This window comes from Mya arenaria, chromosome 8, assembly GCF_026914265.1.
Source record: "Mya arenaria isolate MELC-2E11 chromosome 8, ASM2691426v1".
Classification (NCBI taxonomy): Eukaryota; Metazoa; Mollusca; class Bivalvia; order Myida; family Myidae; genus Mya; species Mya arenaria.
The window spans coordinates 40855330-40868929 of record NC_069129.1 but is presented as its reverse complement, the minus strand read 5'-3'; the positions used below and the strand labels follow the sequence as shown (position 1 = coordinate 40868929).

The window sequence follows — 13600 nt, the reverse complement described above, 5'->3', positions numbered from 1 at the left end:
TTTTTTTTGACTTTTTGAATTTTTATTTTGCTCCACTTGTAACCACGTGAACTAGTTTCATACGAAGAGAAAATATGAATTTTGATGAATTACTATATCTGAGCGCCATTAATCGGTTTTCAGATAAACAACAAGATTGTCGCTTGCACAGTGAATGAACACGGTAATTTACTCCAATGTAGAAAAAGGGTTTTGTTTTTTGTATTTGTTTAGAAGGCATATTTTCCTCAAACCTTGGAATAACTTATTTGCAATTTAAGGTTTTAAAGAGTAGCGAATCATTCGTCTTAAGAGCAAATCCGTGATCATTTGATAACGCGCTGGAATCGTAATCCGAACCTCGCTCGTCTCATCCTTCACTTACATTTATGGTCTCAAACATTCGATATTATGCAAGTAGATGTAAGATTTACACATCATTACAACATTATGATATTATAAACAAAAAAGTAAGCTTTAAGACGAATGAAGGTAATATACCTATACAAATATACGTAACAGAAACATGTGAAACTAATAACACGTTTTACGGACAGACATTGAAAATAAGCAACTGAATAAGAATATACAAACATCTTATCCACGTAAATGGCCATCACAGCGACCTGATTAAAATCAGACGTCGAACCTCAAGTGTCAACTATCAGAGGCCTTACTTAAAGTACCATAACTGGTAATTTATGATCTTTTTGATATTTTGGTCTCTGAAAAGTGAAAAGTGAAACTCGAGTTCGAACCTCGAGTGCCATACATAAAGTCTCATTAAGTGAAATCAGAGGTCGAACCTCGAGTGCCATACATAAAGTCTCATTAAGTGAAATCAGAGGTCGAACCTCGAGTGCAATACATAAAGTTTCATTAAGTGAAATCAGAGGTCGAATCTCGAGTGCCATACATAAAGTCTCATTAAGTGAAATCAGAGGTCGAACCTCGAGTGCCATACATAAAGTCTCATTAAGTGAAATCAGAGGTCGAACCTCGAGTGCAATACATAAAGTTTCATTAAGTGAAATCAGAGGTCGAACCTCGAGTGCCATACATAAAGTCTCATTAAGTGAAATCAGAGGTCGAACCTCGAGCGCCATACATAAAGTCTTATTAAGTGAAACCAGAGGTCGAACCTCGATTGCCATAACTATGGTCTTATTAGATGTTTATGTACAAAACTGGTTTGCAGAAATTAATAACACATCCAGAGCAAAATCATATGAGCTGTTTGCAGATTTTAAGTTACAATCTTACTTGTGTGATGTTAATATTGTAAAATTTCGGAAAGCCCTTACGAGGTTAAGACTCTCAGCACATAGACTAGAAATCGAGGCATAGATGGCATAAACCTGAATCTATACCTGTTAGTGAACGAAAATGTCAAATTTGTAATATCCTCGAAGATGAGTTTCATTTTTTGTTAGAATGTACATTGTATGATGATTTAAGAAAACAATACATCAGTTAATATTATTGGAAAAGACCAAATGTACTGAAATTTGTTGAACTTATTGCTAGTGATAGGAAAGCTACATGTAGAAAATTATCGATGTATGTACATAAAGCTTTTGAATTAAGAAAGACATTTGTTTATATCTAACATATGTAATAAGTTTATATCTGTATAACCGCCACTGTCTCACTGTGATAATATTATAGTATTATATATATATATTATAGTTTGAATCATAAAATAATATAGTGTTATATATATTAAAGTTTGAATTATATAATAATATAGTGTTAGTTATTGTAAAACAAATAAACGAAAATAACGTATCTATGAAATTGTATTTGACCACCGATCTATGAATTGTCATGATATGTGTATATATGCACACTTATTGTATGCTCATGGAACTATGGCCTTTATGCATTTGAAATAAACTATGAAACTATTGAGTGAAATAAGAAGACGAACCTCGAGTGCCTTAATCATGATCTCATTAAATAAAATCAGAGGCTCAGTGACGAACCTAGAGCGTCATAACTATGGTCTTGTTTATTTAAATCAGAGGTCGTACCTCGAATGCCTTAACTATGGTCTTAATCAGTGAAATAGAGGTTGGGTGGCCAAAGCACGAGTGCCATAATTATGGTCTTATTTAGTGAAATAAGACGCCGAAACTCGCGTTTCATAACTATGGTGTAATACATATATACATATTTATTTAATATCAAACATTTGTTAACAGTATATACAGAAAATACAAACTCATTTCAATAATTTACACTTCATATTTAACATAAGGGTCTTAATGAAAAAGAAATCTGCCAAAGTCAATATTCCGTATGGCCACCCCATGTCTCAATTGCATCTACACACCCACGTCTAATACTGTTTATAAGTGTTCTTATAACGTGAAGTGGTGCTCTCGCCCTTTCCTCGTGCAGGTCCACCACGTTATTGACGTCATCTCTGGTACGTAATCTACGTCCTAGGCATATCCAACATATGGAACGGTAAAATGCGATCGCTCGAGGACGCCGGGGGCCGAGCTTAAACCTCGAGTGATCTAATGCTTCGAGCAACCAAAATTTCCATTTAAGTCCATTATGAAATGTCTTACAATGTATTAACCATAACCGTTTTTAACTTAAAGGGGACACGTTAGCCCTTTTTATGGCCAGACACTGTAAAAAATGTGTATACAATTTGATGAAAATGTTTGTTACAAAATCAAAAATCATCAAAAGCACAAATTAGTGCTCGCTCTATTGTTAACGATGCTTTAAAATATGACAGGAAATGCTCTATTTTTGCTGAAAAGAGTTAGTTAACGCTTTTGAAAAAAATAATGATTTTAGGCTTGGATTTACTCAATTCTATTCTAATGAGTATCTGCCAGTAGCTGTTTGGTTTGGTGTGAGGGAAATTACTCAATTTAGAAATAAATACAAAAATCTGTAAGTGAGTCCCTTTAACTGTTGATATAGTCGCAGAGTACATAATTAATCATAACTATATAGCAACTGACATCATCATCATCATCATCATCATCATCATCATCATCATCATCATCATCAGTTATGTGCTCTATACTCTATAGCATGTATCTGTATAAAAAAAGACAATATTTTTATATGGATACTATTTTGTAAAAAACTTCTTGCATTATGCATCGGGCCAAATATGGAACTGACGGCTGCATTTGGAACAAGCAGACCCGCACCCCCGAACTCTGCCACTGTATAAAATGAAAAAAATGCTTTTTGAGAAGGAGAAAACCATACAATTGTGCTACCCCCAAATACACTAGTAGTACCATTTTGATCTTCACACAATCATGCATATTCCAAGTTCTGTCAAAGAAAAATCTCTCCAAATAAAATGATGGAACGCTATGAAATGTACGCAATATCACTGACCTATAAACCAGTGTATATATTATAGGTCCGTGGCGATATGTGGGGCGTAACAATGATTGTAACCCTTGCACTAGCCAACATACCAACAGCACGTTCAGAAGTCTGTCTATTAAAGTGATTCGACCACGTTTTGTAGGGTCGGACATCGACATGAATAATTTCGAGCAAAATGTTAATAACATTGATAAAACATAATCAAATGTTCAAGTAAGAGCTCTCATGTTTAATATTTATTTAATAAAATGTTCAAGTAAGAGCTCTCATGTTTAATATTTATATAATAAAATGTTCAAGTAAGAGCACTCATGTTTAATATTTATATAATAAATGTGACAGGACATTTTCTATTTTGCCAAAAAAGGATCAAATTAGGCTATTGAAAATTGAATTATTTCAGGCTAGAATTCTGCCCAAATTCGTACCTGCCAAATGATCATTAGTTATTGTTCATGAATGTAGGTCAAATAACTAAATTTCCAAAAAAGGTTTAAACATCGTCACCAACATAAAGTCTGTGAGTGCGTACCTTTACATTAAAAGGTTTTTGATTTATGCGTTAAGTATACTGTTCGCTAGATCTCACCGTCTTTGTACATCTTTAATGAGTCTTGTTCTGTGATCCGGTTTGGCCACATGACAGACGATGCCCGCAACCTTGCCCCTTATTTCGGAGGATGCCGACCGCCTTGTCCATAATCGCCTGCTTCCGGCTGTTCACCATTACAGTTGCCCCTTCCGTTGCCATCTGCTCTGCTTTGGACTGGCCTATTCTGAGAATGAAAAAAGGTAATATAAGTATAATCCACAGCGAAATTATGGATAATGTACGTATGCATTGAGGGATAACAGTGAAATATTTCCACCTGCTTCTTTATTTAATAGCCCAGCCTCTTGGCCTCGCCCCTAACCCCTTATATGCCGAATACATATATCCTCCTTAGTCCATTTTTTTTCTTGACTAGAAATAAGAAATATATCATAAAAAGTATGCATTTTTGCGCCGTTTATCTGTCACAAGATGTATTCACCACTGTCACTAGATGTATTCACCACTGTCACTAAATGTATTCACCACTGTCACTAGATGTATTCACCACTGTCACTAGATGTATTCACCACTGTCACTAGATGTATTCACCACTGTCACTAGATGTATTCACCACTGTCACTAGATGTATTCACCACTGTCACTAGATGTATTCACCACTGTCACTAGATGTATTCACCACTGTCACTGGATGTATTCATCACTGTCACTAGATGTATTCAGAACTGTCACTAGATGTATTTACCACTGTCACTTGATGTATTCCCCACTGTCACTAGGTGTATTCGCCACTGTCACAATATGTAATCACCACCTCTCTCACTTAATGTATCTACCATTGTCACCAGATATATTCACCACTGTCACTAGATGTATTCACCACCACCACTGTCAATTAATGTATTTACCACTGTCGCCAGATGTATCAACTACTGTCACTATATGTATTCGCCACTGTCAGTATCTGTAATCACCACTGTCACAAAATGTATTCCCCACTGTCACTAGATGTATTCACCACTGACACTAGATGTATTCACCACTGTCACTAGATGTATTCACCACTGTCACTAGATGAATTTACCACTGTCGCTAGATGTATTCACCACTGTCACATGTTGTATTTACCACTGCCTCAAGATGTATTCACCACTGTCACAAGATGTATTCACCACTGTCACAAGATGTATTCACACTGTCACTAGATGTACTCACTAATGTCTCTAGTTGTATCCACTTCAGATGTATTCACCGCTGTCACTAGATGTATTCACCACTGTCACTAGATGTATACACCACTATCACTAGATGTATATCCACCACTCTCACTAGGTGTATTCACCACTGTCACTAGATGTATCCACCACTGTCACTAGGTATATTCACCGCTGTCACTAGATGTATCCACCACTGTCACTAGGTGTATTCACCGCTGTCACTAGATGTATTCACCGCTGTCACTAGATGTATTCACCACTGTCATTAGATGTATTATATTCACCGCTGTCACTAGATGTATCCACCACTTACACTAGGTGTATTCACCGCTGTCACTAGAAGTATTCACCATTGTCACTAGATGTATCCACCACTGTCACTAGGTGTATTCACCGCTGTCACTAGATGTATTCACCGCTGTCACTAGATGTATTCACCACTGACACTATATATATTCACCACTGACATTAGGTGTATTCACCGCTGTCACTAGATTTATCCACCACTGACACTAGATGTATTCACCACTGACACTAGATGTATTCACCACTGACACTAGATGTATTCACCACTGACACTAGATGTATTCACTGCTGTCACTAGTTTACCCACCACTGTTACTAGATGTATTCACCGCTGTCACTAGATGTATTCACATCTGTCACTAGATGTACCCACCACTGCCACCAATTTCATTAGAAGTCTTGTAAAACTTGTACAAATAGGATTTCCAGTGAGCATTTGGTTTGATGCAGATAACTGGATAAATACTTTTTCAGCTGTAATAATGAGCGTTTTAAGAGTAACCTCCCTTATCAAAAGGTATTTGATACAGTGATGTCTCCTGTCACGAATCCACACCCCTTAGTCTTAGAAACAAGCAATTCACTTCCTTGTTTGTAAGTTTTGAGGATAAACGAAAATCGAGGTAAATATTTGTGTATTTTTATAACATGTTTGTTTGTAGAATAACCTTTATGCCAAACTTGCTTTTATAACAGCAAAGATCTTTAAAACATTATTTGTGTTATACATGTAAAATGGGCGCTTTGAACGTTACTTTCGTTTTAAAAATATTTAAATAGCAAAATATAAGAATGTTTATGAATAAAAGGTCACTTATTTTGTTTATGAATAAAAGGCCACTTATTTATAATGTATTTTATGTGTTACATATCACTGGCAGGACCTTGAAATATTCCCACTTCCCATGATTGTTTACTTGCTGGTTGAGCTGTGTATTCATGGCTTATGTCTGGTTAGAGATGCTTATTAATTAAACAATTTTAATGAGAGTTATAAAAGTATTCTCCCTTATCAAATGGTTCTTGATGTCCTCTGTCACGATTGTACACCGCCTTAGAATCAAATCACTTCCTTGTTAGTCAGTTTTGAAGATCAACGAAGATCGAGGTAAACATTTGTGTTTAATCTTTATAATGCACCAGTCAATTGTAACCACGCCCCCCAGGTCCGAGGAATAGCGGGGACTTTGACTTTCGTTCCAGCCAACCCCGGCTAAAATCCCCGCCCCGCGGGACGAACGATGGTAAAATCCACGCCAAATGCCCCCCCCGCACCCCAGGAACCCTAGGTAAGGCCCATTCCCCGCTATATTTAAAGCAAAGACAAAACCAACGCATTCACCCGGCACTGCGAGGCCAACTGAACGGTTAAAACACGGCCTATTTCCCCGGTTATCCCCGGTAAACCCTCGGATCTGGGGGGGGGGGGGGGGGGGGGCGTGGTTACAATTGACTGGTATTACATGTATATTTGTAGAATTGCCTACATGCGAAACTTGTTTTTAAACTAGCAAACACATTTGATACATTACTTGTAATTCTAAATGTGAAATGAGAACTTTGATCCTTACTTTCGTTTTCAAAAGATTAAAATATCAATAAACAAGAATGTAATGCACCAGCCAATTGTAACCACGGCCCCTCCAGGTCCGGAGAATAGCGGGGATTTTGACTTTCGGTCCAGCCAACCCCGGGTAGCGGGGACGAACATATGGTAAAATCCTCACCAAACTCCCCCGCACCCCAGGGACCCTAGGTGAGGCCCAATCCCCGCTATATTTTTGCAAAGACAAAATCACCGCATTCACCCGGCACTGCGGGGACACCTGGAAGGTATAAACACGGTTGCAATTAACTAGTGCATAGTTCAATACCCTTATTTTTTTATTTATTTTTATGTAACTGTGTTATTGGTATGTATATATAGCGATACTCTGACAGTATTCAGTTGGCACTTTTAGCGGCGACAATGCCAACCTGCAGATTGGCGTGTCGTATGCTTCATTCTTCTTAACTTAAGTTAAGAATGTACATGCTTATCGGTATCAATATCGAAAAGACAGTGGCGGATCCAGGACTTTCTAAATGGGGGGCACAACTAATTATAAACATATTCATTCTTTTAATGCATTAGTTTAATCATATAATGACATTGAATTAACATTTGTCTTCACTGTCAATGAAGTTTGGCAGATCAATTGAATTAAAAAGATAGCATGTATTTTTCTAAGATAAACATTTCAAAATACAACAACGATATCTTGCCGGTTTGGGGAATCGAACCAGGGTCGACGGATTAACAGGCTCGTTAACCACTAGCCCACCTGAGACACACATTTATATATGCCGTATAATAAATGCTATATAAACCTACAGTGTATTGATTGCACTCTACGAAACTGTAGGTACTTCGGATGTCATTGTCATTTAAGTTAACTAAAGTAAAAACAACTTGTCAACAAATTCCAAAAAGAGTTTCAAATAAATTATTCTGTATTAATTTACAAATGCTCTAGCATAACTAGAAAACTAGACGATAATAAAGGCCGAAATCGAAAGTTTCAAGGCGGCAACGTTTTAAATTTAAACTTTTATAAATTGTACGTCATGCACACACATACCTTGTTGACACACAATGCCATTATTAAAAGCAATGACGAACATGTAATGTGCACATGTTAACAGTTTAAAACAACTTATATTTCTGGTATATGATATATTCTGAAAACAGTAAACTTACGCGTATAACTGCAGCCATATTTGTCTACTTTTGATCAGCTGTTTATGTAAAATGCGGCGCCGATTTTTCATTATCGAATGTTCGGGCCCCGATGTCATTTTCAAGAGACTTTTTCGTGACGTACACTAAATTTTACTCGATAATTAGGTTCAACTCTGTGCCCCCCGGTAGATCCGCCACTAAAAGAAAATAAGTAATTAAGCTCTCTATTTAATAACTTTTCAGAGATGGAGGTTTCCGGAAAGAGACGTGACCCTGACCTTGACAAGGGCTCCGCAGACGCAACTGTCTACTGTCAGCCGTGTGGAGAGGGCGGGAAACGCGCTGTAGCCAAGGGATTCTGTCAGACATGTGAGGAATACATGTGCGATCCCTGTATCGAGGCCCATAAGAGGTTCAAGGTGTCCAGGAACCACATTATGTTGTCAAAAGACAAGATGCCGTCCTTCTACCCGTCCACCAAGCAGTCCGACATCGGCGATACTGAATATTGTAAAAAGCATCCGAAGGAGATGATCAAGTTTTACTGCCCGACCCACGGCGACCTTGGCTGTGGTGACTGTGTCGTACTCGACCACCGCAGTTGTAAAGTCGATTACATTGCTGACGTTGCTAAAGATTTTGTCATAGGCAACGAATTCAAAGAGCTGGGACCATCGATTAAACGAACTGATGATTTTCTATCTGGGTCCATAAGTAATGTCAGTGAGCTTTTAGACGAGGTCGAAAACCAATCGAAGCATGAGATCGCTAGATTGAGGAAGTTCCGGGCAGAAATCAACACCTACCTGGACCGCCGCGAGAAGGAGTTGCTCGACAACATCCGGAAAGTGAAGATCGATGATGAGAAGGTGCTGAATACCTTAAAGACTGACTGTGAGTCGGCGAAATCGGGCCTTGAGGCCATGAAAGCGGATCTATCGTCCGGCGACATCTCGGTGAACCAGAGGTACGTGGCTGCGAGGCGAGCCGAAAAGGACTTACGGAATATTCTGGATAAGACAAAGCAGATGACCGGTCTGATAAAGGCCCGAAAGTATCGGTTTACCAAAGACGAGGACACGGAACGTCTTCTGGGATCGAACATGGGCCTGGGAAAACTCGATGTTGCCGGAGAGTTTTGTAAGGATAGCATGTACATCATTTTATCCTAAATTATATGACGTTGTCGATACATGTTTTTTAAAACCTAGATATTCTCCAGATAGCATGGCCTCAGTGTCGTCTGCGGTGTTCATGTTCAAAGTTGTCCCACTTAGGCGACTATAAATTAATTGCAAGATTTTCATCCCCGCTCCCTTTCCCGCCGCCCCTTTAATTTCATTAACTCAAATAAAACTGTTGAACATGTCTGTATTTGCGTATCGGTCCGGTACTGTCCCACTCCCGTTCACCAGAGGTGTGATGCTATACGTAGATTTATCATGATCGAACCTCTGATGTATGAGAATGGTACTGTCCGGGAACGGCGTTTATTCATACATACAGTGAAGATTTATAACATTGACATGCAAATAGGAGAATTGTTACGACCGTGTTCGTTGCTCGTCTTAACACATGTATACATGCTCTTATACAATAAGAAAGACCATGACCATATATCCAATGGTAATATAGACACCTAAGAATAATAATGAACAAATGTCTAGCCTCACCCCCGGCCCTATTTAAATAAAAAATGGCCTTAGCTGTAACTAAAATTATTAAACAGAAATAACAAGCCTGCCAGTTAGTTGTTGACGGTATATATGTTAACAAACAGTATTCAGGGGCATTTCCAGGTTTTAACGGTAGAGGGGGCGTTACTAAAAAGCGAAACCTTTGTCTTGCTCCCCTTCCTTTAAAGTGTTTGCAGTGGGGTTCGGATAATCCCCGACAGTTTCTACTCCGAAATGGTGCATTTTGGGCGTATTATATTACATTTTTATCATAAGGAGTGTTAAGAAGTGTTAAAACCTAGAATGTGACAGCTGGAACCCTACTGCAACTTTTTATTTTTGCTTAAATATTGTATATTACAGCTGCAATCTCAAAGATTGACCGTTTTGACTACTTTATTTTCTTGAAATGAACCATTTTTTTGTGTAAATATCTGGAAACCAGTGATACAAACTAAGTTAGCAGTTTTTCATATAAACGTTCGAAAATTAATGAATTATAGCTAAAGAGTTACTTACGTTTTATAAAAAATAAAATTTTGGGCAGTGTTCTAAATTATTGAGATCTCTTCTTTTGTGAAAAAAATAAACTAGATTCCGAGGCAAAAACTAAAATAGCTTTTAAACTGCACTTTCACAGATTAACCATTTTGGCGTAAATATCTGAAAACCAGTGATATAAGACAGCTAACAAAAGATCGCATCGCAGTTTTATATATTTACGTTTATAAATTAATGATTTATGGCTCAAAGCATTACTTATGCTTTTATTAAAAATGCGTAAAGCATCAATTTTTGATCATAAAATGAAAACCTGTAATCTGACACTTTGTCAGCAATCTTATATTACTGGTCTCTATGCATTTTCGCAAAATTGGCTCGTTCCAAGACAAAAACATAAAAATATTTTTTTCAAAACTTTAAATCTGTGAGCGTGCAGCTTTAAAACCACCCATTTCAAAAACGATACTAACGAGTTTCAGCGCTTCATTGTTGCGGTATTGACACTTTTATCCTCTGCAATATATGTTTAACGGCTTTGACAAGATTCTTTTATTTTAAATGATCATATTTTAAGTTAGCTCCTTACGCCCACAGGCGGCAGTTTCGTTGACAGGACCCACCATGTTTGCTCCCCCCCACAAAAAAATCAAGACAAAAAATATTTGGAACATGATTATGAATCCTAATGAAACCTTATTATCACCCAAAAATTCCACGTCGAAAATAAATCCAAATATATTATATCAATTCTTGTTCGTCTGTAATAATAGTAATTATTTGGGTTTTTTTTCGTGCAATTTTTGGTTGCTATTTAGGTTTTTGAGAGTCATAATCATGTTCCAATCATTTTTGTTTTTGAACATTGTTTTGTGCGGGGCGTGGCTAATAGATTGGGTCTTGTCATCGTTACTGTCGCCTGTGGGTACCCGGAAATTCTACCATCAAGGCATGGGTCTTTTACTACTAATTAAACGACCTTTTTTTCGTCTGACCTAGAAATATCAACTATACTATTCACCGACCAATCGACACACACTTCGCTTTGCCTTGGGCACGTTTTATTTAAGGATCGTAGTAGAAACCTCAAAAAGTCTTAAAGTGACACTCTTATTCAAAATCAGTATATACGCATGTATAACAAACATCAGATTTTGGGTGATAAACCTTTAACTACTTACTAAATAACGATTTATGGAAATGTAAGTAACTGATAACAAGCTTGTAACTGTATATTTAAAAGCTAAAATATTAAATGACTGGTGGATGCTTAAATATTTACTGTTATCTACTATCTGTCATTTATAACGTAGAAATATCGTGTTTTCTGCACCTTTTACTCAAAATAAATTCGTTATCCTTCATAAAAATAACTGTTTTCGACATTTATTCATCCTTTTTATGTATTAAAACATTTTTTTAATTGTGGTAAATCGTATTTGGGTCAAAGAGTGCAGCATTAACAGAAATATAACACAAAACGCAACAATTTTTCAATATATAAGTTTTATTTTTAAAACCGGCTTACGTTTAATTCACACACATATGTAACAAAATAGCGAAATCGTTACACTATGATAAGTTTAATTTACATTTGAGATCTTGATAAACCGTATTTTCATTACGTTTAAGATAAGCCCTCTCATTCAGCGGCGGGTTCAGGACTTTCTAAACGGGGGGGGGGGGGGGGGCACAACTAATTATAAACATATCAAACTTTTTTTGAATGCATTATTTTAATCATATAATGGCATGGAATGAACATTTGTCTCCACTGTCATTGAATATTGTTTAAAAATGATCAAAGTATACGGATTTGATGTGTAACATTGACTCGCAAGTCGATAATATTTCTTCATAAAAGATCGTTGCGGTTTTAAATAGAAATAACTCCTGATGACGTTTTAGTTCCTGATCAGAATTTAATCTAAAAGTGTTTTAATGTTTTATTAATCAAAGTCTGCAAATGTTAATTGTTGAAGTAACATTTGTCAAAGTAAAACCTCCTTACATAACCTATATTAAAATGTTTATTACCGGGTGTCTGTCTTGTTAACTTGAAATATACTGAGTATTAAAGTTGGAGATTTCTAAATACAAGTTTATACCGTTGGCTTATTTATATGTATAAGATCAAAGGGAAATATGATATACATGTCGTCCTTTATTGTGTTTCAGTTCCAGTTCCTGACCTCTCTACTGTGACATGGAAGAAGGGGGCGGATATCAACGTTAAAACGTCTCAGGACCAGGCAACCTGCTGGATCACGGGCTCCGCCGTCCTTACTTCTGGTCTCTTTCTCCTGGCTGACTGGAATAAACAATAATGTCAAACTTGTAAACGTCCCCGCCCGCACCGTCACGTCCCGCCTCCAGCTGCCAGGCAAGCCCTGGGACGTGTGTGTGCTCCATGATGACCAGGCCGCCGTCACTCTCCCGCTTAGCTCCATGATTCAGCTGGTGTCTACAAAACGAGGACAGTTGTCGTGTGGAAAGGAAATTAAAGTATCACCCGACTGTCGTGGTATTGCGTCTTACAACAACAGATTATACGTTTCGTACACATCAAACATGCGTATTGAAGTGATGACATTGGATGGTCATATCCTAAGGACATTCAAAACAGATAAAGGAAGACAACTTTTCCAAGCACCATTTTACCTAACTGTGTCAGCTTCAACACCACCAACCCTGTACGTGTCTGACTTCTCTGCCTACACCGTTCTCCAGCTGTCCCTAGACGGGAAGGTCTTGCATGAGTACCGAGACAAGCAGCTCTGTTTTCCCGAGTCCGTGGTGGAGGTAGGGCCTGGCCAGTTGCTCGTGTGTGGAAAAGGCAGCAGCAACGTGATGTTACTGACGGAGAGGGACGGCAAGGAAATACTGGGAGAGAAGGACGGACTGGCATTTCCCTACTCCGTGTCCTTCTGTCCCCACACACGTGTCATAGTTGTCGGAATGTTAAATAATGACTCACTGAAGATATTTAATGCAAACTGACAGTTTTTTCTTCATCAATCGTGATTCTTTTGTTTCTTTGAAAGCAACTTTTGTGTATTCAATATTGTTTGAACAATCAATAGTTAATACAATAACATAAAATTAGCAAAATAAGCACACATTGATTAAAACGTGTATAAAATACATTTAATTAAAAAGCTATTAATGCTTAAATACATGTACATACATCTAATAAATGTTCAGCATATTAAGCAGTTTTTTGTAGAAAGTATTAGTGTAAATATTGTTGTTCTATTCAACACTTTTTCAATCA

At 37.4% G+C, this 13600-nt stretch overlaps 1 protein-coding gene across 2 annotated transcripts; it reads left to right on the top strand.

The window, feature by feature from the left end:
* The first annotated feature begins 5958 nt into the window (after positions 1-5958).
* Positions 5959-12659, top strand: LOC128243871 (transcription intermediary factor 1-alpha-like). Of its 2 annotated transcripts, none has more exons than XM_052961851.1 (3): positions 5959-6050; positions 8393-9289; positions 12505-12659. In XM_052961851.1, the coding sequence occupies exons 2-3, from the start codon at positions 8395-8397 to the stop codon at positions 12651-12653; spliced, it is 1044 nt and encodes a 347-aa protein (XP_052817811.1). In that variant the 5' UTR covers positions 5959-6050; positions 8393-8394; the 3' UTR covers positions 12654-12659. The 2 variants fall into 2 exon arrangements, with proteins under 2 accessions (XP_052817811.1, XP_052817812.1); XM_052961852.1 differs by having other exon boundaries at positions 8393-9302; positions 12505-12643.
* The last annotated feature ends 941 nt before the right edge of the window (positions 12660-13600 follow it).